The 20593-nt window shown below is 45.2% G+C and overlaps 1 protein-coding gene across 3 annotated transcripts in view; it reads right to left on the reverse strand.

Moving 5' to 3' along the window:
- CDK14 (cyclin dependent kinase 14) overlaps positions 1 to 20593 on the reverse strand; it is a 691508-nt gene that overhangs the window by 588539 nt on the left and 82376 nt on the right. Inside the window, exon 1 of one of the 3 annotated variants that reach the window (XM_088459605.1) lies at positions 1063 to 1081. The exons of the other annotated variants lie outside the window; for them this stretch is intronic. Within the exon in view, the coding sequence (XP_088315731.1) occupies positions 1063 to 1071 (9 nt within the window). The 5' untranslated portion in view covers positions 1072 to 1081. Of the gene's footprint in view, positions 1 to 1062; positions 1082 to 20593 lie in introns of those variants that run through there. 3 annotated transcript variants of the gene reach the window in all.

Below are 20593 nucleotides of genomic sequence, written 5' to 3' on the forward strand. Positions count from 1 at the left end.
ACATTCTACGGCTTTCGGAAGTTAAAGTGCAAGTTGTCATTAACAAAAAGTACGGTCACAGAATGGCAGAGGGCGGAATCATCAACAGGGAGGCATAACAGCCACTTAGGGAGAGCAGTAAGCCCCTTTCTACCGTCTCCACCCCTTCCACACAAACCTTAACGCCCCTTAACCAGGTAAATTATAATTTTACCTAATAAGAGAATCAAAAACATTTTTTCTTGAAACCTTTTAATTCAGTGTTTAACTGGAACTACTTACTATATATAGCGACAATATATTCTGCAATCCTGTATACTAAGAGAGACTTTTCTGCAGTCAAACCAGTCCCTGCTGCAATGATGCTTACAATCTAATTTCCCAATCACTGGGGCACAAACATACACATACCAGGAGCAGATTAGCCAGAAGCCAAATAATGGACTAGTATGGAGAAAAATGGATCCCAAGAACTGTGAGCCAGCCACGCTGTGCCACCCACAAAGAGAATAAAGCACCGTGTGCATGTAATATACAAGAGTTGGAAGCTACTTATATAGATCATAAGATGCCAGTGTTGCAAAGTGAGCAGTTTAATTTGTCCCAGATTGGAATAGTAGCCTCCCTCTCTGTACTTGTCTCTGTGTATAGGCTACAAAAAATAATAATAATAATAATAATCTCCTTAAATTGTAGAAATGCTCATTTGGGCAAAAAGTCCTAGATTACCCTTGCTCTTTTGTCGTGCTACAACATGGCTGACACTAGTCACATGACCTGTCACCAATTGACTGTTATCAGTCCAGCTAGTTACACTAATCCAAGGAACAAAGGTGCAGTGTCTAATGCATATTGTTGTTTTCAGCAATATGCATCCATTTACCCAGAAGAATGAGAATAGCATGAACAAAAACAGATTAATGACATCAGAAGCAGAAATAAAAATAAATCTGCATGCAGTGACTCGTCATAGGTGAGAAGTGAGAACTTCTTACCCAGAGATTTTGGCAGCGCGTGAGAAAGGCAGAGACCACCATCAAAGTAACTAACATCACCCGTGGGGCTTGTTGAATAATTCAGTACCTGTCGCATGAATTGCTGTTCCTGTTTGCCAACTGTAATTCCCTGTCAAAACCTCCAGGTGAAAAGATCCTACATATGTACTGTAAATCCCACATGATTTTTGTTAGGTGATTTTATAATTTTATTTTAGGCAATGGAATTATCCTTCTGAAAAAGAGCAAAATCATTAGCAAAAATCACATAACAGTATAACAACAATGTAGCCCTAACAAAGCAATGCTAGGAGTTAGGTGTAAAGTATGTGCCTTGAAGGAGGTCACACTTTCTACTTGCACACATAACATGTCCAATTAATAAAAGGGACAAACCATTAATTATTGTCCATGAGTAGTCGTATGCAAAATGTGATCACTGGACATATATCAGTCTTGCCAACATTGTGGCTGCCCCTTCCGTGAGGGGGCAGCCAGGTCGGACAAGCAGGGGGGCGTGGCACCCCTGAGGGGGATGTGACCGGGGGATACTACACAGCAGTTGGGGGCACCACAGGGTGTGATGGTATATCTGTATTGCGCAAGGAACACGTCCATTAAGGCGTCAGACTTAATGATTGGAATTTCATTGCTTTTTTAGTTTGAGTGGCACAAATTCAGTAGGTTTTGTGAGATTTCAGATCATGTCTAAGAAACCTCAATAGGACATGTGAAACCGTAAGATTTTTTGTCTATGGAATTTCATTGCTTTTTTATCATTTATTAACCATCAGGGTTTTGACGGGGATGTAGTTATGAGGCCGACCGGTCTCAATCCCTACAACTACAATCCCGGCAGGGGATTTAACATAGGCTTCGAAATACCGACACCTATGTTAATCCCACCGCCGGGACCCCGACAGGATGCTGGACCGATCTTCCAGTAGCGATGTAGCCAGGGATGGGGGGGATTAAGTTTAGGAACCCCCCGGGGAGGGTTAGGCTTGGGGAAGGGGGGGTTAGGTTTAGGCACCAGAGGGGGAGGTTAGGGTTAGGCACCCCTAACGGAGGGTTAGGGAGGGGAGAAGGGAGGGTTAGATTACTTACCTCCGCTGTTGGAATTTCCTCTGCATCGGGCTAACGCTGTTGGGATTTGAACCAGCGGCTACAGAGCCGCAGGCATTTCAAACCCATTCCTTTTGACGAGCAAACCGGGGCCACCTGCAGGGCAGAAGGACAACTAATAGGTACACTAGCACGGGTGGAGGAGCAGAGAGCACACAGAAAGTGTTTTGGGGGTGCAGAGGGTGAGACGGCTGCGGGGGCAGGCTGCAGGTGTGTGGGGCAGTGGCAGTAGTGGGGGTGCGGAGCAGTGGCAGCAACAGGGCCATGCACAGAAGCATCAGCGGGCAACAGAGACTCACTGGTGCTGGGCATGCACCTGAGAAAGTCATATCAATAAGACACAGATGCATGGACGTATCAGTGAGATCCATCCACGCATGATAAAAAATTAATGTGTAATATAAAAAAATTTAAATTATGTGCTCCCACAGCGCAACCAGCATCGGGCCTTGGAGCCCCAGTGTTAGTTGTGCTAAATACAGAGGACAAACGACATAGGGGTCCCCTGTATTAAGCACAACCAGCACCAGGCAAATCAGAGCCAGTCCTGGTTGTCAAAATACAGGGGACAAATGACGTAGGGGTCCCCTAAAAAAAAAGCGGAATTCTCCCATAGAGGACTTCCGTGGGGGGGCAGGGTGTTTAAGGGGCCACACCTCAAAATCTATTGGAGGTACCGAGCTGAAATTTGGCATGGGCTGGTAGAACTGTCGCTTGGTGCTGCATGCCAAATTTCAGGGCAAAAACATAAAAAATGAGGATTTGGGAGTAATCTACAGTATACTTTCAACTGTCAGTTTTTTCTAACACTCAATTAGGACCACTTTTCTGCTGTTCTCTATGGGGGACTTTTGGGAAGGCATAACTCAGGGTAGGGGGCGATTGCAGGACGCTCATGCGTTAGGTTTACCGTGACTTGTAGCGCACACAGGTAAGATGTATGTGGACACATCCGTACCACCAGTATTTGACAGTGAGGTTTAAGACTGGAACTGTCTCAATGCAATTCTGCAGAGAAATGTCCATCTGTCAACATTTGTTGTGCCCCAGAATACAGCATGCCTGTACAACTAAACTGACATTTTTGGAGCAGAATGCAGCATAAAAGGGCCTGCCTAAAAATTGACGACTAAGCTCTAATGACGGAGGGGTTTCACAGCTCTTTCCTTCGGAAAAAGAAGAGGAACCACACACCCCTCCTCCTCTGGCCGCAGAGGTGCTGCTAGCGCTGCCTGACCTCCCTGTATTGTGCTGTTGAGGTCATGTGACCTGAAGAGATCGGATGATGCGGATGTCAGCGGCTCCAGGCTAACAATAAGATCGAGTTCCGCCTCATTCTCTGTTTTTAGAGCTGCTACCACTTGTTTCAGAACTTATTCAGTTTGTTCAGTAAGAGCCTTATACCTAGGTTAAACTTGGTAGGGCATAAAGAAGAGAATAAGGCCAGCTACACACTTGCACAATATCGGCCCGACTTGGCCAAGTCGGGAACGACAATTTGGGGATATCGTGCAGTGTGTATGCCGGAGCTGCGTGCTCCCGCGGTCGAATGCGATATCATGGGATTGTCCGTGCTGCAGAGTCAATCACATAATATCGTAGGTGGCGCCATACATATTAATGAAGGACGGAACAAGTAATCGTTAAATCGTGTAGTGTGTACCGGCAATCATGCAATGTCCAGGTGAAGGCAAATCGCCCTGAACATCGGCACGATTGTCGGTCGTTCAGGTGTGTATCCACCCTACGACCTGAAGCCATAGAGGTGTAGAACAGTAAGTAAACGAGTGCCACAGGCGAAGGCTTGGGGGGAACGATTGTTGGCCATCACTATGCTAAACAGGAGAGAAGTGTAAATGGTTTTCACCCACAGTAGAAAAAAAAACAAAAACATTTGTTTACACATCTTAATCAATTCTTTAAAAATTAAGATAAAATAAAAATGTAATTCCTTTGAAAAGAGACCAATGTGATAAGTACCTCTGGCAAATTCCAGACTTCTCCTGCTGTAAAGAAATTTAGTCAGTTGCCTGGCATGGTCGCAATATTTGCAACGCCAGGCTGTGCGTTACCTGACATGGACGTAAACAATACGACAAATCATAAACGACCACTAGACGGCTGCCGGAAGGTTATCCTCCAGCAGCTGCCAATGGCAGATGGACCTCCCGGCCCTCAGCTTCCCATAGTGTATACCTCCTGGCCCCCAGCTCCCCATAGTGTGTATAAATCCCGGCCCTCATCTCCCCCTATTGTATACCTGCCAGCCCTCAGCTCCCCATAGTGTGTATACCTCCCGGCCCTCAGCTCCCCATAGTGTATATACCTCCCGGCCCTCAGCTCCCCATAGTATGTATACCTCACGGCCTTCAGCTCCCCATAGTGTGTATACCTCACGGCCCTCAGCTCCCCATAGTGTGTATACCTCCCGGTCCTCAGCTCCCCATAGTGTGTATACCTCCCGGCCCTCAGCTCCCCATAGTGTGTATACCTCCCGGCCCTCAGCTCCCCATAGTGTGTATACCTCCCGGGCCTCAGCTCCCCATATTGTATACCTGCCAGCCCTCAGCTCCCCATAGTGTATACATACCGGCTGATAAGAGTAACAGCCACCGGGGAAATGCAAAGTTGCGATGGTCCGATATATCGATGACTAATGTGTTGAAAATTAATATTAATGTTATGTGATTCAAAAATAATAATGAAAACAATTTTTTGGAATAAAGTTGTGTTGGCTATAAATAGATGTTCTTGCCCTAATCCGATCATAAAAGAAAATTTGACAATTTTGAGCAATTTTTTAAAAAAAAATGTTAATGTTGAAATCTTATGTTATGGTTAGTGGGCCTGATTCACTACAGATTGCAATATAGCATACGCACGCAGATTTTCTACAAATTTATGCTAATCCATAGTGATTGCAATGCCGCCGCAGCACTACATAAGGACGCCCACTTCACCTACACGCACATCCGTAATGTTTAGAAAGACTGCGAAAACATCGGTACAATCGAGTACTATCGAAGCCTCACGGCAGGTCAGATCTTACTCAGGAATTGCTAACTTCAGCGCACAGGCTGCGTATGGTATCTCAGTGGCTAATTTATACACGCCCCTGCAACGCCGTTGAAATACACTGGCACGCCTGTGTTCGGCCAACCACCCCCAGTCACCACCCACAAACGGCACTTCCTGCCAATCACTCTGCAATGGGTGTGTGTAGATACCAATAGCAGTGGCTAATTCGCGCATGCGCAGAACGCAACAATCGACTGATTGCGCGTGTATAAGCCAGGGCGCGACACATTTTTGTAAAATCTAGGAGCTATCTTAAAAGTTTAGGAGCCAGACTATCGACCATTACCATAATATATGAAAGTTTGTATAGACCACCACACATGCCCTTTCAGTGCCCTTCAACCTAGCAGTAAGTCCCCTGTAATAGTGCCCCCAGTAGTAATCCCCTTGTAATAGTGCCCCCAGTAGTAAGCCCCCTGTAATAGTGCCCCCAGAAGTAATCCCCTTGTAATAGTGCCCCCAGTAGCAATCCCCTTGTAATAGTGCCCCCTGTAATAGCACCCCCAGCAGTAAGCTCCCTGTAATAGTGCCCCCAGTAGTAAGCCCCCTGTAATAGTGCCCCAAGTAGTAAGCCCCCTGTAATAGTGCCCTCAGTAGTATGCCCCCTGTAATAGTGCCCTCAGTAGTAAGCCCCTTGTAATAGTGCTCCCTGTAGTAATCCCCTTGTAATGGTGCCCCCAGCAGTAAGCTCCCTGTAATAGTGCCCCCAGTAATAGTGGCCCCAGTAGTAAGCCCCCTGTAATAGCGGCCCCAGTAGTAAGCCCCCTGTAATAGTGTCCCCTGTAGTAAGCCCCTTGTAATAGTGCCCCCAGTAGTAATCCCCCTATAATAGTGCCCCCAGTAGTAAGCCCCTTGTAATAGTGGCCCCAGTAGTAAGCCCCTTGTAATAGTGGCCCCAGTAGTAAGCCCCCTGTAATAGTGGCCCCAGTAGTAAGCCCCCTGTAATAGTGGCCCCAGTAGTAAGCCCCTTGTAATAGTGCCCCCAGTAGTAATCCTCCTATAATAGTGCCCCCAGTAGTAATCCCCCTGTAATGGTGCCCCCAGTAATAAGCCCCCTGTAATGGTGCCCCCAGTAATAAGCCCCCTGTAATAGTGCCCCCAGTAGTAAGCCTCCTGTAATAGTGCCCCCAGTAGTAAGCCTCCTGTAATAGTGCCCCCTGTAGTAAGTCCCTTGTAATAGTGCCCCCAGTAGTAAGCCCCTTGTAATAGCGCCCCCAGTAGTAAGCCCCCTGTAATGGTGTCCCCAGTAGTAAGCCCCCTGTAATAGTGCCCCCAGTAGAGAGTAGAGTTACACTGCGACTGCGATGTGAATAAGATGCAAATGTAAAGAAAAAGTCTCCACGCTACACCACTCAGCGCGGCTCACTCACGCCACACACGGCGTATTGAAGCTTACGCGCACGAGGACACATCTGTATGTTACAAAAAGATCATTCAAGCCAATCATTTATACTAACTTATTAAAAGCAGATATGTGTTTTCATCCAAAGGGGTTGTATTGAAGCTAATTTAATTGTTCCTATTGTTATGGTCATTTACATGCAGTGTGTGGTGTAAATATTTTTTTCTTACACAACCAATACACACAGGCAAAGATATACAGTAAACACGGGGACTGGATTCATTTAAAAAAAAAAATCTTTTTTGGTAACAAAAAAAAAAGATTAGAACCTTTGTATGAGGCCTCATACACGCTGGCACCGTAAAGTCACCCGTGTTGGATGGGCGTGAGAATGCTTTGAATATACTACCACTACACTGAGAATCGGGGTACACTGTACCCCCTGGTGAACACACTGTGTATATGCAGGGGCTCTTGATTTAACCCGAGACGGATTTTGGGTGCGAGTAATTTTTTTATAGAATTTTCAATTGACCATAATTTGTTTTTAGTAAGTTCTACGCATTAAAGGGGTCATGGAGGAGACACAAAGAAGTCGCCTGAACACGGCCAAGACCTATATAAATTAACATTTTGAATGAACAGGGGGGTTTCCGGTTACAGACTTGCAATCCTTTTATCTTCCCAACAAATCACCAGTTCCCACAGTTGGCGCACGGTAAGGAGCGAGTCCTGAGAAAGACAGATGACCATAAAACAATCCTTAGCACAAGCTCTCTCTGCAGTAAATATATCTCAAGTACTAGAGGGATTATTCATCTCAATGGAGCATCTATTCTGTTATACATGCTGCAGAGATGTCTATCAGCACATATAGCCTATTAATATACTTCACATAGGGAAAGGCAGCTGCAACAGGTGAGGGATTATGCAGCAAGTTGACTTTAATTGAAAGCAACTCTATATAACCTTAGGACGGCACTCAGAATGTTAATTAATGACCGGTCGGTTTACAGGGGAAACTTTAATGGCACTGCTGAGAAAACACTCCACTATTTCAGGTTGTAAAAAAAAATTATATATATATATATATATATATATATATATATACACACATACACACATATATATACATACATACACACACACCCACATTTCACAAAGTTTGCTGCTTCAGTGTTTTTAGACCTTTTTGTCAGATGTTACTATGGTATACTGAAGTAACATTACAAGCATTTCATAATTGTCAAAGGCTTTTACTGACTATTACATTAAGTTAGTGCAAGTTAGTCAATATTTACAGTGTTTATCCTTCTTTTTAAAGACCTCTGCAATGCGCCCTGGCATGCTGTCAATCAACTTCTGGGCCACATACTGACTGATGGCCGCCCATTCCTGCCTAATCAGTGCTTGGAGTTTGTCAGGAATTGTGGGTTTTTGTTTGTACACCCGCCTCTTGAGGATTGACCACAAGTTCTCCATGGGATTAAGGGCTGGGGAGTTTCCTGGCCATGGACTCAAAGTTTAGATGTTTTGCTCCCCGTGCCACTTAGTTATCACTTTTGCCTTATGGCAAGGTGCTCCATCATGCTGGGAAAGGCTATGTTCATCACCAAACTGTTCATGGGGGGGCCTGTGTGCACCTTTGCTATGGGGTCCCCAAAGAGCCAGCTACGCCCCTGATATCGCAGATAGGTGCACAGGGAATCGGTATGAGATGCCGGCAGCTGAATAACCGCTGGTTCAAATACCGACAGTGAAGGCCGAATGGTGAAGATCCCGACTAGAGGTTGTAAGTAGCCTAACCATCCCTTAGTGGTGCCTAACCCTAACCTCCCGGAGGGGTACCTAACCCTAACCTCCCCCCGATGGTGCCTAACCCCCCCCCCATTCCTGCACCCTAAACCTAACCCTTCTAGGGGGTAACTAACATCAACCTCCCCCAGAGTTGCCTAACCCTAACCCCCCTTTCCCTAGCCTACCCCAAATCCTCCCCAGAGGGGTGCCTAACCCGAAACCCCCCCATCCCCGGCTAACCACGCATACTCACTGCCATCTGGACGTTCGGGCTTCCGACGGCCGGGATGCAGACGCCGTTATCCTGACGTCCATCGAGCTATCGGCGTCTGCATTATACCAGGCGGCAGGATATCGGCAGCAGTACTTCAACTGCCGGCATCCCGTCCGCCGGCATATAAACTGCATCCCGTGCACAGCCTTGAGCGGCCATTATTCCTACAGCCAGACTGCCCCACATGCTTTTGGGATCTTTTAAAAGGAATCACAATCAAATTCCAGACAAAAGAATGGTGCTTAGAAGCTCAAACTGACTGTCTCTCATTTATTCTATTCATTTGGGGATTTGAAGTTCGATTTTGAGTTCAATTTGCAAATCGAATGTTAGTAAATGAAGGGATCCTATATTTGAGTTGACTATGGGAAAACATTGATGTTTTGCCTATATGCGATTTTGATTGAAATTCCATTTTCTGTTCGATTTGACATTCCATTTTGGCTTTAGTAAATCTCCAATTTCAAAATCGAATAGAAATCGAACCAAGATCGAATGGCAAATTTGAACAGTATCAAAAATCGAACTTTAGTAAATATACCCCCAGATGTTACAACTGCAAACATTTGGAGAATAGCTAGAAAAGTGACACTTTAAGACTATAGAATAAAATAAAGCAGTGGTTCACAAACTGTATACCATGGCACATTCGGGTGCCACAAGTTGGTGGTCCAGGGCCAAATCAAATTATGGTTAATGTTATAGGCAAACCCAGTGCTGGGACCTGCCAATCACAACATATGTGGACAAACAGAAGCACAACCCTGTCCACCACCCCATCACTGACCCTAAGCACCATTTACTTATTGAGTAATTCAGCAAAAATGATTAATATTAAGAAACTTCTGGCCTAGGAGGCGGTGTAAAACATAATGCTGATACTCTAGGGTGGGGTAGCCAACCCTGATCCTCGATAGCTACCAACACAGTGCATGTTTTCCAGGTCTCTTCGCAGAATCACAAGTGAAATAATTAGCTCCACTTGTGGATCTTTTCAAATGTGTTAGTGAATAATGAGTATACCTGTGCACCAGCTAGGTGGTCTGGAAAACGGGAAATGATAGTAGCTCTCGAGGACCGAGGTTGGCCACCCCTTGCTCTAGGGCATCGTGATTCAAGAAAGTTTGCGAACCACTGAAATAAAGATTAAAACGGTGATATAACCACTATAAACACATGAGACATTGTGCAAGAAATTCCTACAAGGATCCCTATTTTCACTGTCTGAAGAACAAGTGATGTTACCGCCTTGATATTTTCCAGTCCAATGCTATTCCCTAATGTGAGTCTGACCTTACTGGCACTTACACTCTGTATTCCCTGATGTCACCACTTTCTATTCTCAGATGTGGAATCAGCGTACATAGCTTTTCTATTCAAGCTGTGTTTATCATTCTGCATGGCAGGTTTTCATGCACTCAAAATGTCCGCACAATGGTTTACTAAGATGAGTAGTTTTTTACTCCAGAATTGCATTCTTGGATATTCCACAAATCATTTATCCTTTCCCAAGTTACTTTCTTTAGCTTCAATCAGAAGCCAAGTTTGGCATGGTCATGAGAGCTGACCACAGTGTTTGCTAGCAGTCATACCATATGTACTGTAGCAGTCCATATTCATTGGGGTTACATATTCTTAGCACATGTAGGATTTTATCATCAGTCCATGGCAGAAGTTATCTATGTTATATTATTATATAACATAATGACAATATAAAGGAAGATGCCTGTCATGGTGAGGTTATTTTGTCATTTTGGAATGTTTATTATTATACTGTATGTAGTGGAATACACATTTAGCGAACTTGGTATTTATTAAAGATGATGATGTTTATTATTTTTAAAGGTTTAATTATACGATTTGCATTCATTTAAAAGGTACTTAATACAGATTTGAAGGAATTAATATTAATTAGTATAGTTCATTTGAAAAAGTTCATTTTAAATTGGTCAGTTTTGGGTGAATTTTTATGGGTCTATTTATCAAGCCTAGAACCATGTGTATAGGCTTATTTTCTAATCGGGGCTATTTAAGAAATGCATATATAAATAACTGGTAATAAATAAATAAATAAATAAATAAGATCTCTGTAAACTTTGGCATTAGGCAATGTAAGGCAGAATTTTACCACAGCCCTTATAATTATCAATACAGACGGAGGTCTCTACCAATATAACAATCTATGAGGAGCTTAGCTTTTTGGAACTTGGCCCCGATAGATAAAGAAGGCATTAGCAGTTCTAGCCTAAGGAGATGGATTTACCAGAGAGGGATCTTCTCATCTTTCCCCGGCAATCCTCCAATAACTCAGTCATCTTCTTCTGTGCATGCGTCATTCAGTGAGAATACAGGAACAGAAGCAGAAGTGACAGCAAAAAGTGATTTGTTATCGCTGTGAATGGATGATTCTTAACAGAGCAAAGGCAAACAATATTTGAACTGGGTGAAAACTGTCATTTGCTCCCATCCATTACCAGAATGTAATTCCAGCCAACCATCTAGTTGGATGGTTGGAGTTAAGGTGGTCTGGTGTATGAGCAGCTTAAAAGTTTCACATGCAACTTATTATAAAGTCTCTGGGTTTCCGCCATACACACTGCCCATTCTCAGCCATCTGACAATGGCTGCCTGGAGTGGTCAAACTCTACAGAACTGCTCTAAAGAAACCTCCCTGTATCAGCTGACTCTCCCGTCCTCCCTCCAGCTGACTCTCCCCCCTCTCTCCTGCTGACCCTCCCCCCCTTCCCCTCCAGCTGACCCTATCCCCTCTCCCACTGACCCTCCCGTCCTGCCCCCCTCCAGCTGAATCTCCCATCCTCACTCCCTCCAACTGACTCTCCCGTCCTCCCCCCTCCAGCTGACTCACCCCCCTTCAGCTGACTCTTCCGTCCTACCCTCCCCCCCTGCTGACTTTCCCGTACTCCCTCTAGCTAACTCTCGCCTGCCTCCCTCCAGCTGTCTCTCCTGCCTTCCCTCCCTCCAGCTGACTCTATCATCCTCTCTCCAGTTGTCATTTATTTGCCTGTTTTTTTTTCTGAGCTCCTGCACTGCATCTAGGGGTATTTAGTTTCTGGCAGCCACGGCTCCCTGCAGCCACAATAGCCGTGGCCAAATTGGACACCAGTTAAAATTCTGCCACACAAAATTTGGGGTATCATATGACCAAGCATGCAGGGTGCTCGAGTTAATTTAAATAAACACACTTCCACTTTTCCAGTGTCAGCCAATGAGGAAGCATACCTCCCAACATGACCCTCTCCAGGAGGGACACAATGCTCTGGTCCTGGACTTCCCTGGTAAGAGGTGGGGCTGCAGCGCAGTTCAAATTCAAATAGGGGAGCCACACCAACTGTCATTTCACACGCTGCCAAACGTCACTGGCTGGGACTCACTGGCAGTTGGTGTGATTCCCCTATTTGAATATTGGACTGTACTGCAGCCCGACCTCTGGAGCCTCCACCAATCATAAATTACCAGGGAAGTCCAGGACCAGAGCATTGTGTCCCTCCTGGAGAGGGTCATGTTGGGAGGTATGAGGAAGGGATATGTTTAATTTAAAGGGAGGAAGGGGGAGATGGCTGGAGGGGGGGATTCAGCTGGAGGGGGGGGGGGGAGTCAGCTGGAGGGGGGGGATTCAGCTGGAGGGGGGTTGAGTCAGCTGGAGGGGGGAGGACGGGATTTAAAGGTCAAGAAAGATGCTCATCAGAGGGTTTTTTCCCCTTCACATCATGACATACTTTCATTATGGAGCATGTGAGGAAAGTGGGTACAAAACACAACAGCTGATTGAACTAGGACTGGTAATGCTTACAGCTGATTGGCCACCAAGGAAAGATTTTCCAAAAGGTGGCCATACCCCATGTTTGGGCCACGGGGTCTGCTCCATGTACTGATTTTTTTCCTGAGGCTCCTCTCTTTCTCTAATAGCCAGGCGAAAGCTTGGGAGAGATTAGGAGCAGGGCCAGGGCTGCAGAGAGCAGCCCATGTGCTGGGGGCAGTTGTGGCACGGCCGTGTTACATAGTGTGCCATCTTGGGGGAGTGGTTACACCTCCCTGGCAGAGCTGGTTTAGACGGTGGGAACATTGCAGAAAGGGTAGATGGAGAGCATAAACATGCACTGACTCTCAGGGGTATAGTTACTAAAGTGCAGATTTTTAGAATTGGAGATGTTGCCCATAGCTCCCAATCAGATTCTACTTAACATTTATATAGCATCTTCTAGAAGATAATAGTTAGAATCTGATTGGTTTCTATGGGCAAAAACTCCAATTCTGAAAACCCACATTTTAGTAAATATACCCCTCAAAGAGTATTGCTGGGCACATGTATATCTGTTTCCAGCCAGCAAGTGGGAAATACTGTACCTGCAAGAGTCTAAAAAGTCAGATTACACTGCCACCACCCGACTGCTTCTTAATGCCACCCGGTCGGCAAAACTTTCTGGGGAGAACATTGCGCTTGTGAAGGCTTGGAAGGCCGCATGTTGCCTAGGGTCACCTATTGCCCATCACTCAGCAGGAAGAGGGGTCCACCCTAAAGAAAATATTTCATAGATGGTAACGGCACTTTAAGTGATGGGGCGCCTCTCATTATTTGCAGTGCCTATAGAAGCAGCAATTATTTACCGAGCCCTTACGATTTTGAATGTTCATTAGAACACAGAAGCACTTCACTGAAAGCATACCTCCCAACATTGGGGAGTAGGGGGGGAGGGGCCCCATGGCACAGGGCATGGGTTCATGGGTACGTGCGCCGCGCCTACACTTTTTGTCATGCTGGGGGCATGTCCAGCATTTCCTGAGCTGCTAGATTGCCCTTAGTCCCTTCTCCATAGTGTATGGATGCTGTGTGTATGCTATGCAGCGCAGCAGGTGAGAGGGAGACTTTACAGCTTTGTCACCTCCCAAAGGACACTGCGGCCCGTAATTGGGACAACAGGCCAGTACCAGAAAAGCAGTAGTGTCCTGCCAATACTGAGAAGTATGCATGCTGCAAATGTTCTGCAGCAAACAGCAATGGCATCTCCTAAGATCCATGGAATATACAGGAATTCTGTGCTAACATTTGCAGCACTGAGTTGAATCCTTGAGGGCCTCAGTGATATCAGGGAATAGAGAGGCTGCAGGTGTAATTCAGAGTTAGAAGCAAATTAAAAAAAAGGAGCAAAAACAAAAAGGTGCAATTTGTACCTTGGTAAACCATGCTGCACTACAGGTGGCGCAGATTTTTAAATGTGCAGAAAGACTTATAGTTGGGAATGGATGTGTCCTAGCTAAATATTAAACTAGTAATATGGACCAGATCACCCATGCCCCACCACCACCTTACTATAATACTTACCTGTGCTCAGGAGCGTAGAGAGCTGGCCTGGGGGCGAGGCCTACTCAATGAAGGGCGTGGCCCATTTTTTTTTTTTTTTAAATTGCAGCGACGCTTCGTGCTTGGGAAGGGGGCACTGTGAGCCTCTCAGCCCGATGCACATCCAGGGGGAGCCACGCGATCAGTGTGATCGCTCCCCTCCACAGGCAGAGGACACTGCTGCTGCTCAGAGGTAGCGAGCAGTCTCCCACTGCAGCCCAGCACACAGTAGCGTGTGCTGGGCTCCTGACAGGTAAGAGGGGGCATCCAGGCCCCTTCAACAAGCTCGGGCCTGGGTAATTAGTACACGCTCTCACTCACGGCACTCCTCTCTGTGGTGGCCCTACAGGGTTCTGTTGCACGGCTTCAGTGAATAATATTTAAGTGTAGAAACAAAGCTGGCTAGTATAAGTTTGCTAAATGCAGAAGCAGTCTGTATTCTCCCTGCATGCAAAATAAATACACACATTTGCACACTTTGCTTTGCAACAGGTTTTTTTTCCAGAAACAAACTGGTCCTTTTTTGCTCCCTTTTTCCCCATTTTCTCCTAACTCCGAGCACTTTCAATTCCAGAGATGATGTTTTACTAGAAATGACGCAACAATTGAAAAGAGCTAAGGAGAGGTATAAAAAAAAACATTCTTAAAATCGAAACCAAAAACACAAAAGCGTTTACAAACACATATGTAGTTACTGATGTTTTATTAAATCTAAAGGGTTTTGTTTTGTTTGTTTTATTTTCAAATGATTTGTAAATAACTTTTTACTACAAGATAATATGCGTCGCTCCATCATTATGTAAAGGAACTTTTTTATTTTTACATTTCCAGTGAAATTCAGCCTCTATCACCCATCCGTCAACGATGCAGAGTGTCTCTGCAGTCAGCTGTTACTTAATTGCACAGCTGGACCTGTGTGGCACATGTCCCAAAGGGATGAAACCCCCTTTGTGTTTCTAACGACAGCATGGCAGGAAAAAAATCATTTTTCCATCATTTAAATATATATATATAAAAAAATATATATTGTGCTTTGCATGAATGCCACATCTAGAAGGAAAATTGTGATATAAAAAGCAAAACATTTTTTTTAGATCATATTTATAGTTAATCATTTAATCAGTATTGTATATTAAAATAGGAGGCTAGATATTATTTGCTATTCATTATTAATAAAAAAAAAGTCCAGCATTGGCGAGATCTGCTGACGGTGGGATGAAAACCCACAATAACCAATAAACATCCTGGCACTGATAAGTTAACCTAAGGCAGCAAATTATTATTATTATCCTTTATTTATATGGCGCCACAAGGGTTCTGCAGTGCCTTACACAGTACAGAAACAAATGAGCACACAAGACAACAGTTATTAACAGTACAGACAATGCAGGACAAGTACAATGCTGCATAACACCTAAATAAGCAGCAGGGTGTCAAATAAAGGTATATACCTAGAAGTACACATTGTTATCCTGCTAGAGTAAAAATTAGTTGTCATTTTTTTTGCTGATTAAAGCTGGGTACACAGTGGGCGATATATCCCCCATTCAAATCGAACTGGCCAATATACGGCGAGCTCGTCAGCGGTTGTGGGGTGTAATATAAGAGATAGACAGTAATTAGTTAGACAATGTTTAGATAGACACCAGATGTTAGACAGGCAATAGTTAGACAGGGAAAAAAGTTCAACACAGACAAAAGTCATACACAATAAAGTTAGACATGTAAAAAGTTCGACAGGTACAAAAGGTCGACAGGGTCAAAAGTTCGACATGAAAATGATCGACACAAAAATGGTCGACAATTTTTTGTTTTGTTTTTAGCCCTAATCTTCACCCTAACCCTCCCCTTGGTGCCTAACCCTAACCCTTCCTCCTGGTGCCTAACCCTAACCGTCTGGGTAAGTGCCTAACCCTAACCGTGGGGGTAAATGCCTAACCCTAACCTTCCAGTAAGTGCCTAACCCTAACCGTGGGGGTAAATGCCTAACCCTAACCCTCCAGTAAGTGCCTAACCCTAAAAAAAAAAAAAAAATGTCGGCCCTTTTTAATATCAATCATTTTCATGTCGAGAATTTTGACCCTGTCGACCTTTTGTACCTGTCGACCTTTTTACATGTCTAACTTTAGTGTGTCTGACTTATTTCCAAGTCTAACATCTGGTGTCTATCTAGACATTGTCTAAGGAATTACTGTCTATCTGTAGTCGGGAACCCAGCAGATACATCTGCAGATATATCGGTGCATCTGGCTGTGTGTACGTACACTTGTTGTAGGGACAGCCGGTGTCTGACAGCTCTACTGGGCGGGAAAATTCAAATGCCCGCCCAGTTGTGATGTCAGAGAACACACATCGAACGGCTGTATAGCCCACCTGGTCGGCAGCTGTGTGTCCGTGAATCAGCCAGCACAGTGTGTACCCAGCTTTATCTAATAATGCTTAATCCCTATTTGTCTTTTATAGACATACAATTCTGATGCAGGGTAGGGGGATTATAAAGATGCCTGTTGAGTTGCCGCCTCAGCCATGGTAAACGCCTGCTGATAAAAAAATGATGTGTGAGGGCCATTACAGGGCACATCACGCAAGGTAAGGCAAAGCGCATGGCATGCATGGTAGAGGGGGAAAGCCCTGGGGCAGCCCAGCATCTCGGAGATGCTAGGTATGCTCCTTAGTGACGTAAACAGGGCGTGCCGCTAGGCCGGAGGCACGCAGATATCCCGACTTCATGACTTTAAATGTTGGGAGGTATGCGGATGTGAGAAAATATGCAAATGTGCGAAAACACGCAACCACCAGGCACACACTGGACGATCATCGAACTTCTCAGTAACCCTATGGTAGCGCAGAACGGGTGTAGAAAACAAGGCGCTGGAGTCATTTAACTGTGTATGTGATAGCAGTCACAAGCTGCGACACTCCCAAAACGGTCGCGACACACCTGCGTTTGAGTCACCTAACGGTCATGTCATAGACTGTGCTAAATAAATGACCGTTAGACGCTAATTGGTTGTTTTGGGCAATTTCTCCCTTTTATCACTCTCCAAAGCTTGACACACCTCCCCTTCGGAATGGAGGGAGTACTAAAGAGAAAGATAGAAGAGCCGGTGGTGCAGTGGAGGAGATAGAAGAGCCAGTGGTGCAGTGGAGGAGATAGAAGAGCCGGTGATGCAGTGGAGGAGATAGAAGAGCCGGTGGTACAGTGGAGGAGATAGAAGAGCCGGTGGTAAGAGTGGAGGAGATAGAAGAGCCGGTGGTACAGTGGAGGAGATAGAAGAGCCGGTGGTAAGAGTGGAGGAGATAGAAGAGCCAGTGGTACAGTGGAGGAGATAGAAGAGCCGGTGGTACAGTGGAGGAGATAGAAGAGCCGGTGGTACAGTGGAGGAGATAGAAGAGCCGGTGGTACAGTGGAGGAGATAGAAGAGCCGGTGGTACAGTGGAGGTGATAGACGAGCCGGTGGTACAGTGGAGGTGATAGACGAGCCGGTGGTACAGTGGAGGAGATAGAAGAGCCGGTGGTACAGTGGAGGAGATAGAAGAGCCGGTGGTACAGTGGAGGAGATAGAAGAGCCGGTGATGCAGTGGAGGAGATAGAAGAGCCGGTGGTACAGTGGAGGAGATAGTAGAGCCGGTGGTACAGTGGAGGACTTTGTAGGTAACGAAGAGAAAAGTCTGAATTGGATTTGAAAGGAATTCCGAACAAGTATTAAAAAATCCTGCTTTAGCTATAGGAAATTCAGCAGTATGAAACGCTTTATATTTCTACCAGGTTAATCATTGTTAATGCTCAGTTAACGTATTTATTTCGCCAACAACCAAACACACCCAGTCAGCTGGTTAGATCGCCTTCAGAACTGCGACACCCTCTCTGCTTAATCCCATAGATGAGATCATTAAAAAAATAAATAAATCAGAACTTAGAAAATGTACCACGTTAACCCATTCACTTCTAATATTGTATTTATGCTGGTATTACACATCATGGAACAGATCTGACCTATTAAAAACATAACTCAAGCATAACCTTAGCGATATTAACTACCACCACCCAACCCAGCGAGACACTTACATCATCTGAAAGGCTGTCATGTATTTTATTGAGGAATTTGTAACCAGAGTAACAGAGTTTAAACAAAACATAACTCACAGTTAGTGTCCTAAAAACGAGAATCTGCATCGTTTAGAAGCTCGCCCTTGCGACATAGAGTCTTATACACTGGGGTAAGATGTATGCAGCATTGAAACGAGTGGAGAAGTGTGTCAGTGGAGAAGTTGCCCGTGACAACCAGCTTTGAGGTTGCATTTATCAAGTACATTCTATAAAAGGATAGGTAGAAGCTTATTGGTTACCATGGGCAACTTCTCCACTCTGTTCATTGGTTCATACATCTACCCCTCGGGGTTTGATACTCATCATCATCGCCATCAGCGCGCAACGGCACTAGCCTATACTTGGCACAAATGCTATACCTATACACAGGTTTATTTAGGTCTATACACAACTTTGCATAGCCTGCAAATCAGTCAACATGCCTTCAATTTATTATTATTTATTTATATGGCGCCACAAGTGTTCCGCAGCGTCTTACAAAGTACATAAACAAATAGGTTGATTTACAGTGACTTACAGTACAATGCAATACAATACAATACAGGACATGGATAATATACATTGCTACATTTGTGACCATAACAGCCAGGTAAGCAACAATGCAAAGCAACAAAGTGTTAGGTGCCCTAGTAGAGAGTAGTAGAGTAAGAAGAAGCACAAAAGGGTAGAGGGCCCTGCTCATAAGAGCTTACATTCTAAATGGGAGGGACACACAAACAGGTGTGACACAGATGGGGTAGGAAGGAGTATGTATCAATGAACTTTGCCTATGTGCAAATGCCCAGCGACGTCCCTATTGTTGAAAGTGGAGACACGCTTGAAATGTATAAGGCTCTGCCATGTTAAGAGGGAGGTGCTGCTCTAACTTTTAAGGGGTCTATTTACTAAGCCTTGGATGGAGATAAAGTACCAGCCAATCAGCTCCTAACTGCCAAGTCAGCTGCTGTAATACACCTGGAGCGACCAGTACCAAGGTCCCAAACTGAGGAACCAGAGACCCCACACCCCCTAATATAGGAAGCAGCAAGGGTGTTGATGCCGACGATAGCGCCCCCATCTGTCCGTGGGGGTCAGGCCAGTGATGTTACAGCTGTGGGTGCAGTACCCCTCTGTACACAAGGAGAGGAAATGTCCCAGTAACACTAACCAGCACATTTTACTTTTATGGCCCATATCTAAAAATGCTAATTTTGGTGTTTAGCGTCTCTTTAATTTGCATAAACATTTACATGTATACCCCATCGCGGCTCTTAGCGCTGACATAGTTAAGAAATGGAGAGTTTGGACCTCTCCCAGCCCTAATTTGGGTCTTCAGAGACCGTTTACGACACCCCAGTTACTGGAACTTGAGATCAGCTGTAGAGACGTTTCACTTACTTGGCAATTCAGCATATGCTGGCTGCTTAGTTTGTGCTCTTATTCTTTCAATTAGAATTTCATAGTTAGCATTTGGCACTGGGTAACCAGCTTTATCATTTCTTATTCTGTGTTTGCAAAACCCTCTATTAATGAAGCTGCAGCTGTTCCATAAAATGTGGAAACTCTCTATTGAACTATGAACAGTTTTTCTGCTGTGCAACTTTTAAAGGTCGACCAGTCACCCAAAATTAACATTTTAAGGTTGATTAATGCAGAAGCAAAATACCTATTCGTCATCTGAAAGCACTTACTCATCACTTATGGTTTTATCCTTAGCCTTGGTGGATCCCCTTTCCTAATGCCAATCGTGCCTGGCCGAAGGGTTACAAACGTTTCCAGGGGCAACAGTTCTTACCCATAAATTGTCCAGATTTTGGCTTAATTTCCCTGATTCATTGACCCAAAAGGGGCGGGGATTATAAGAAACTAAGGCCCTCATTCAGAGCCGTACGCTCTGAGCAGAGCGCACGCTCTGAATGAGGGCCGGCCTCCATTTTCATGGAGCGTCCTCCTGGACGCTCGTATAGCTGTGGGTCACCACCCACAGGCTATACGAGCGTGCATTGTGATGGTCGCGATGGTCGAGACCATCGCGACCATCGAATTTGCGAGCCGGAGCCTGCGGTTGAGGTTTTCAACCGCAAGCTCCGGAGTGATTTTGGCTCTATCAGAGCCAAAATCACTCCCACTGACATCACTAGTGATGTCAGTGGGCCGGCTTCTGACGGGAGGCGTTCCCGTGGGAACGCCCCCGTCAGGGAGGCACGCCCCCGGCACGCCCACCAAAGGGGGCGTGCTGTCAATCAACATTGACAGCACGCCCCCTTTGATCGGACACAACGAGCGAAGGACTTTCCTTCGCTCGTCGCGTCTGGCGCATGCGCACAACGGAGCTCCCTCCGTCGTGCGCATGCTCAGTCCATAACATCGACCCACTTGCGAGCGGACAGCCGCTCGCGAGTGGGTCTGAATCAGGCCCTAAATCTCTACCAAACGTGTGCCTTGTTTAGGAGGATCATCATTTTGTCCAAACTTTGGACTTTAAAATTTTGGAAGGACGCAGTCAGCCCCTTACATGTCAATTTAAGGATTAATAGTGGTCGTTGGTTCATAG

This window comes from Taudactylus pleione, unplaced genomic scaffold (genome assembly GCF_031769625.1).
Source record: "Taudactylus pleione unplaced genomic scaffold, aTauple2 ptg000916l, whole genome shotgun sequence".
In the NCBI taxonomy this organism is placed as follows: domain Eukaryota; kingdom Metazoa; phylum Chordata; class Amphibia; order Anura; family Myobatrachidae; genus Taudactylus; species Taudactylus pleione.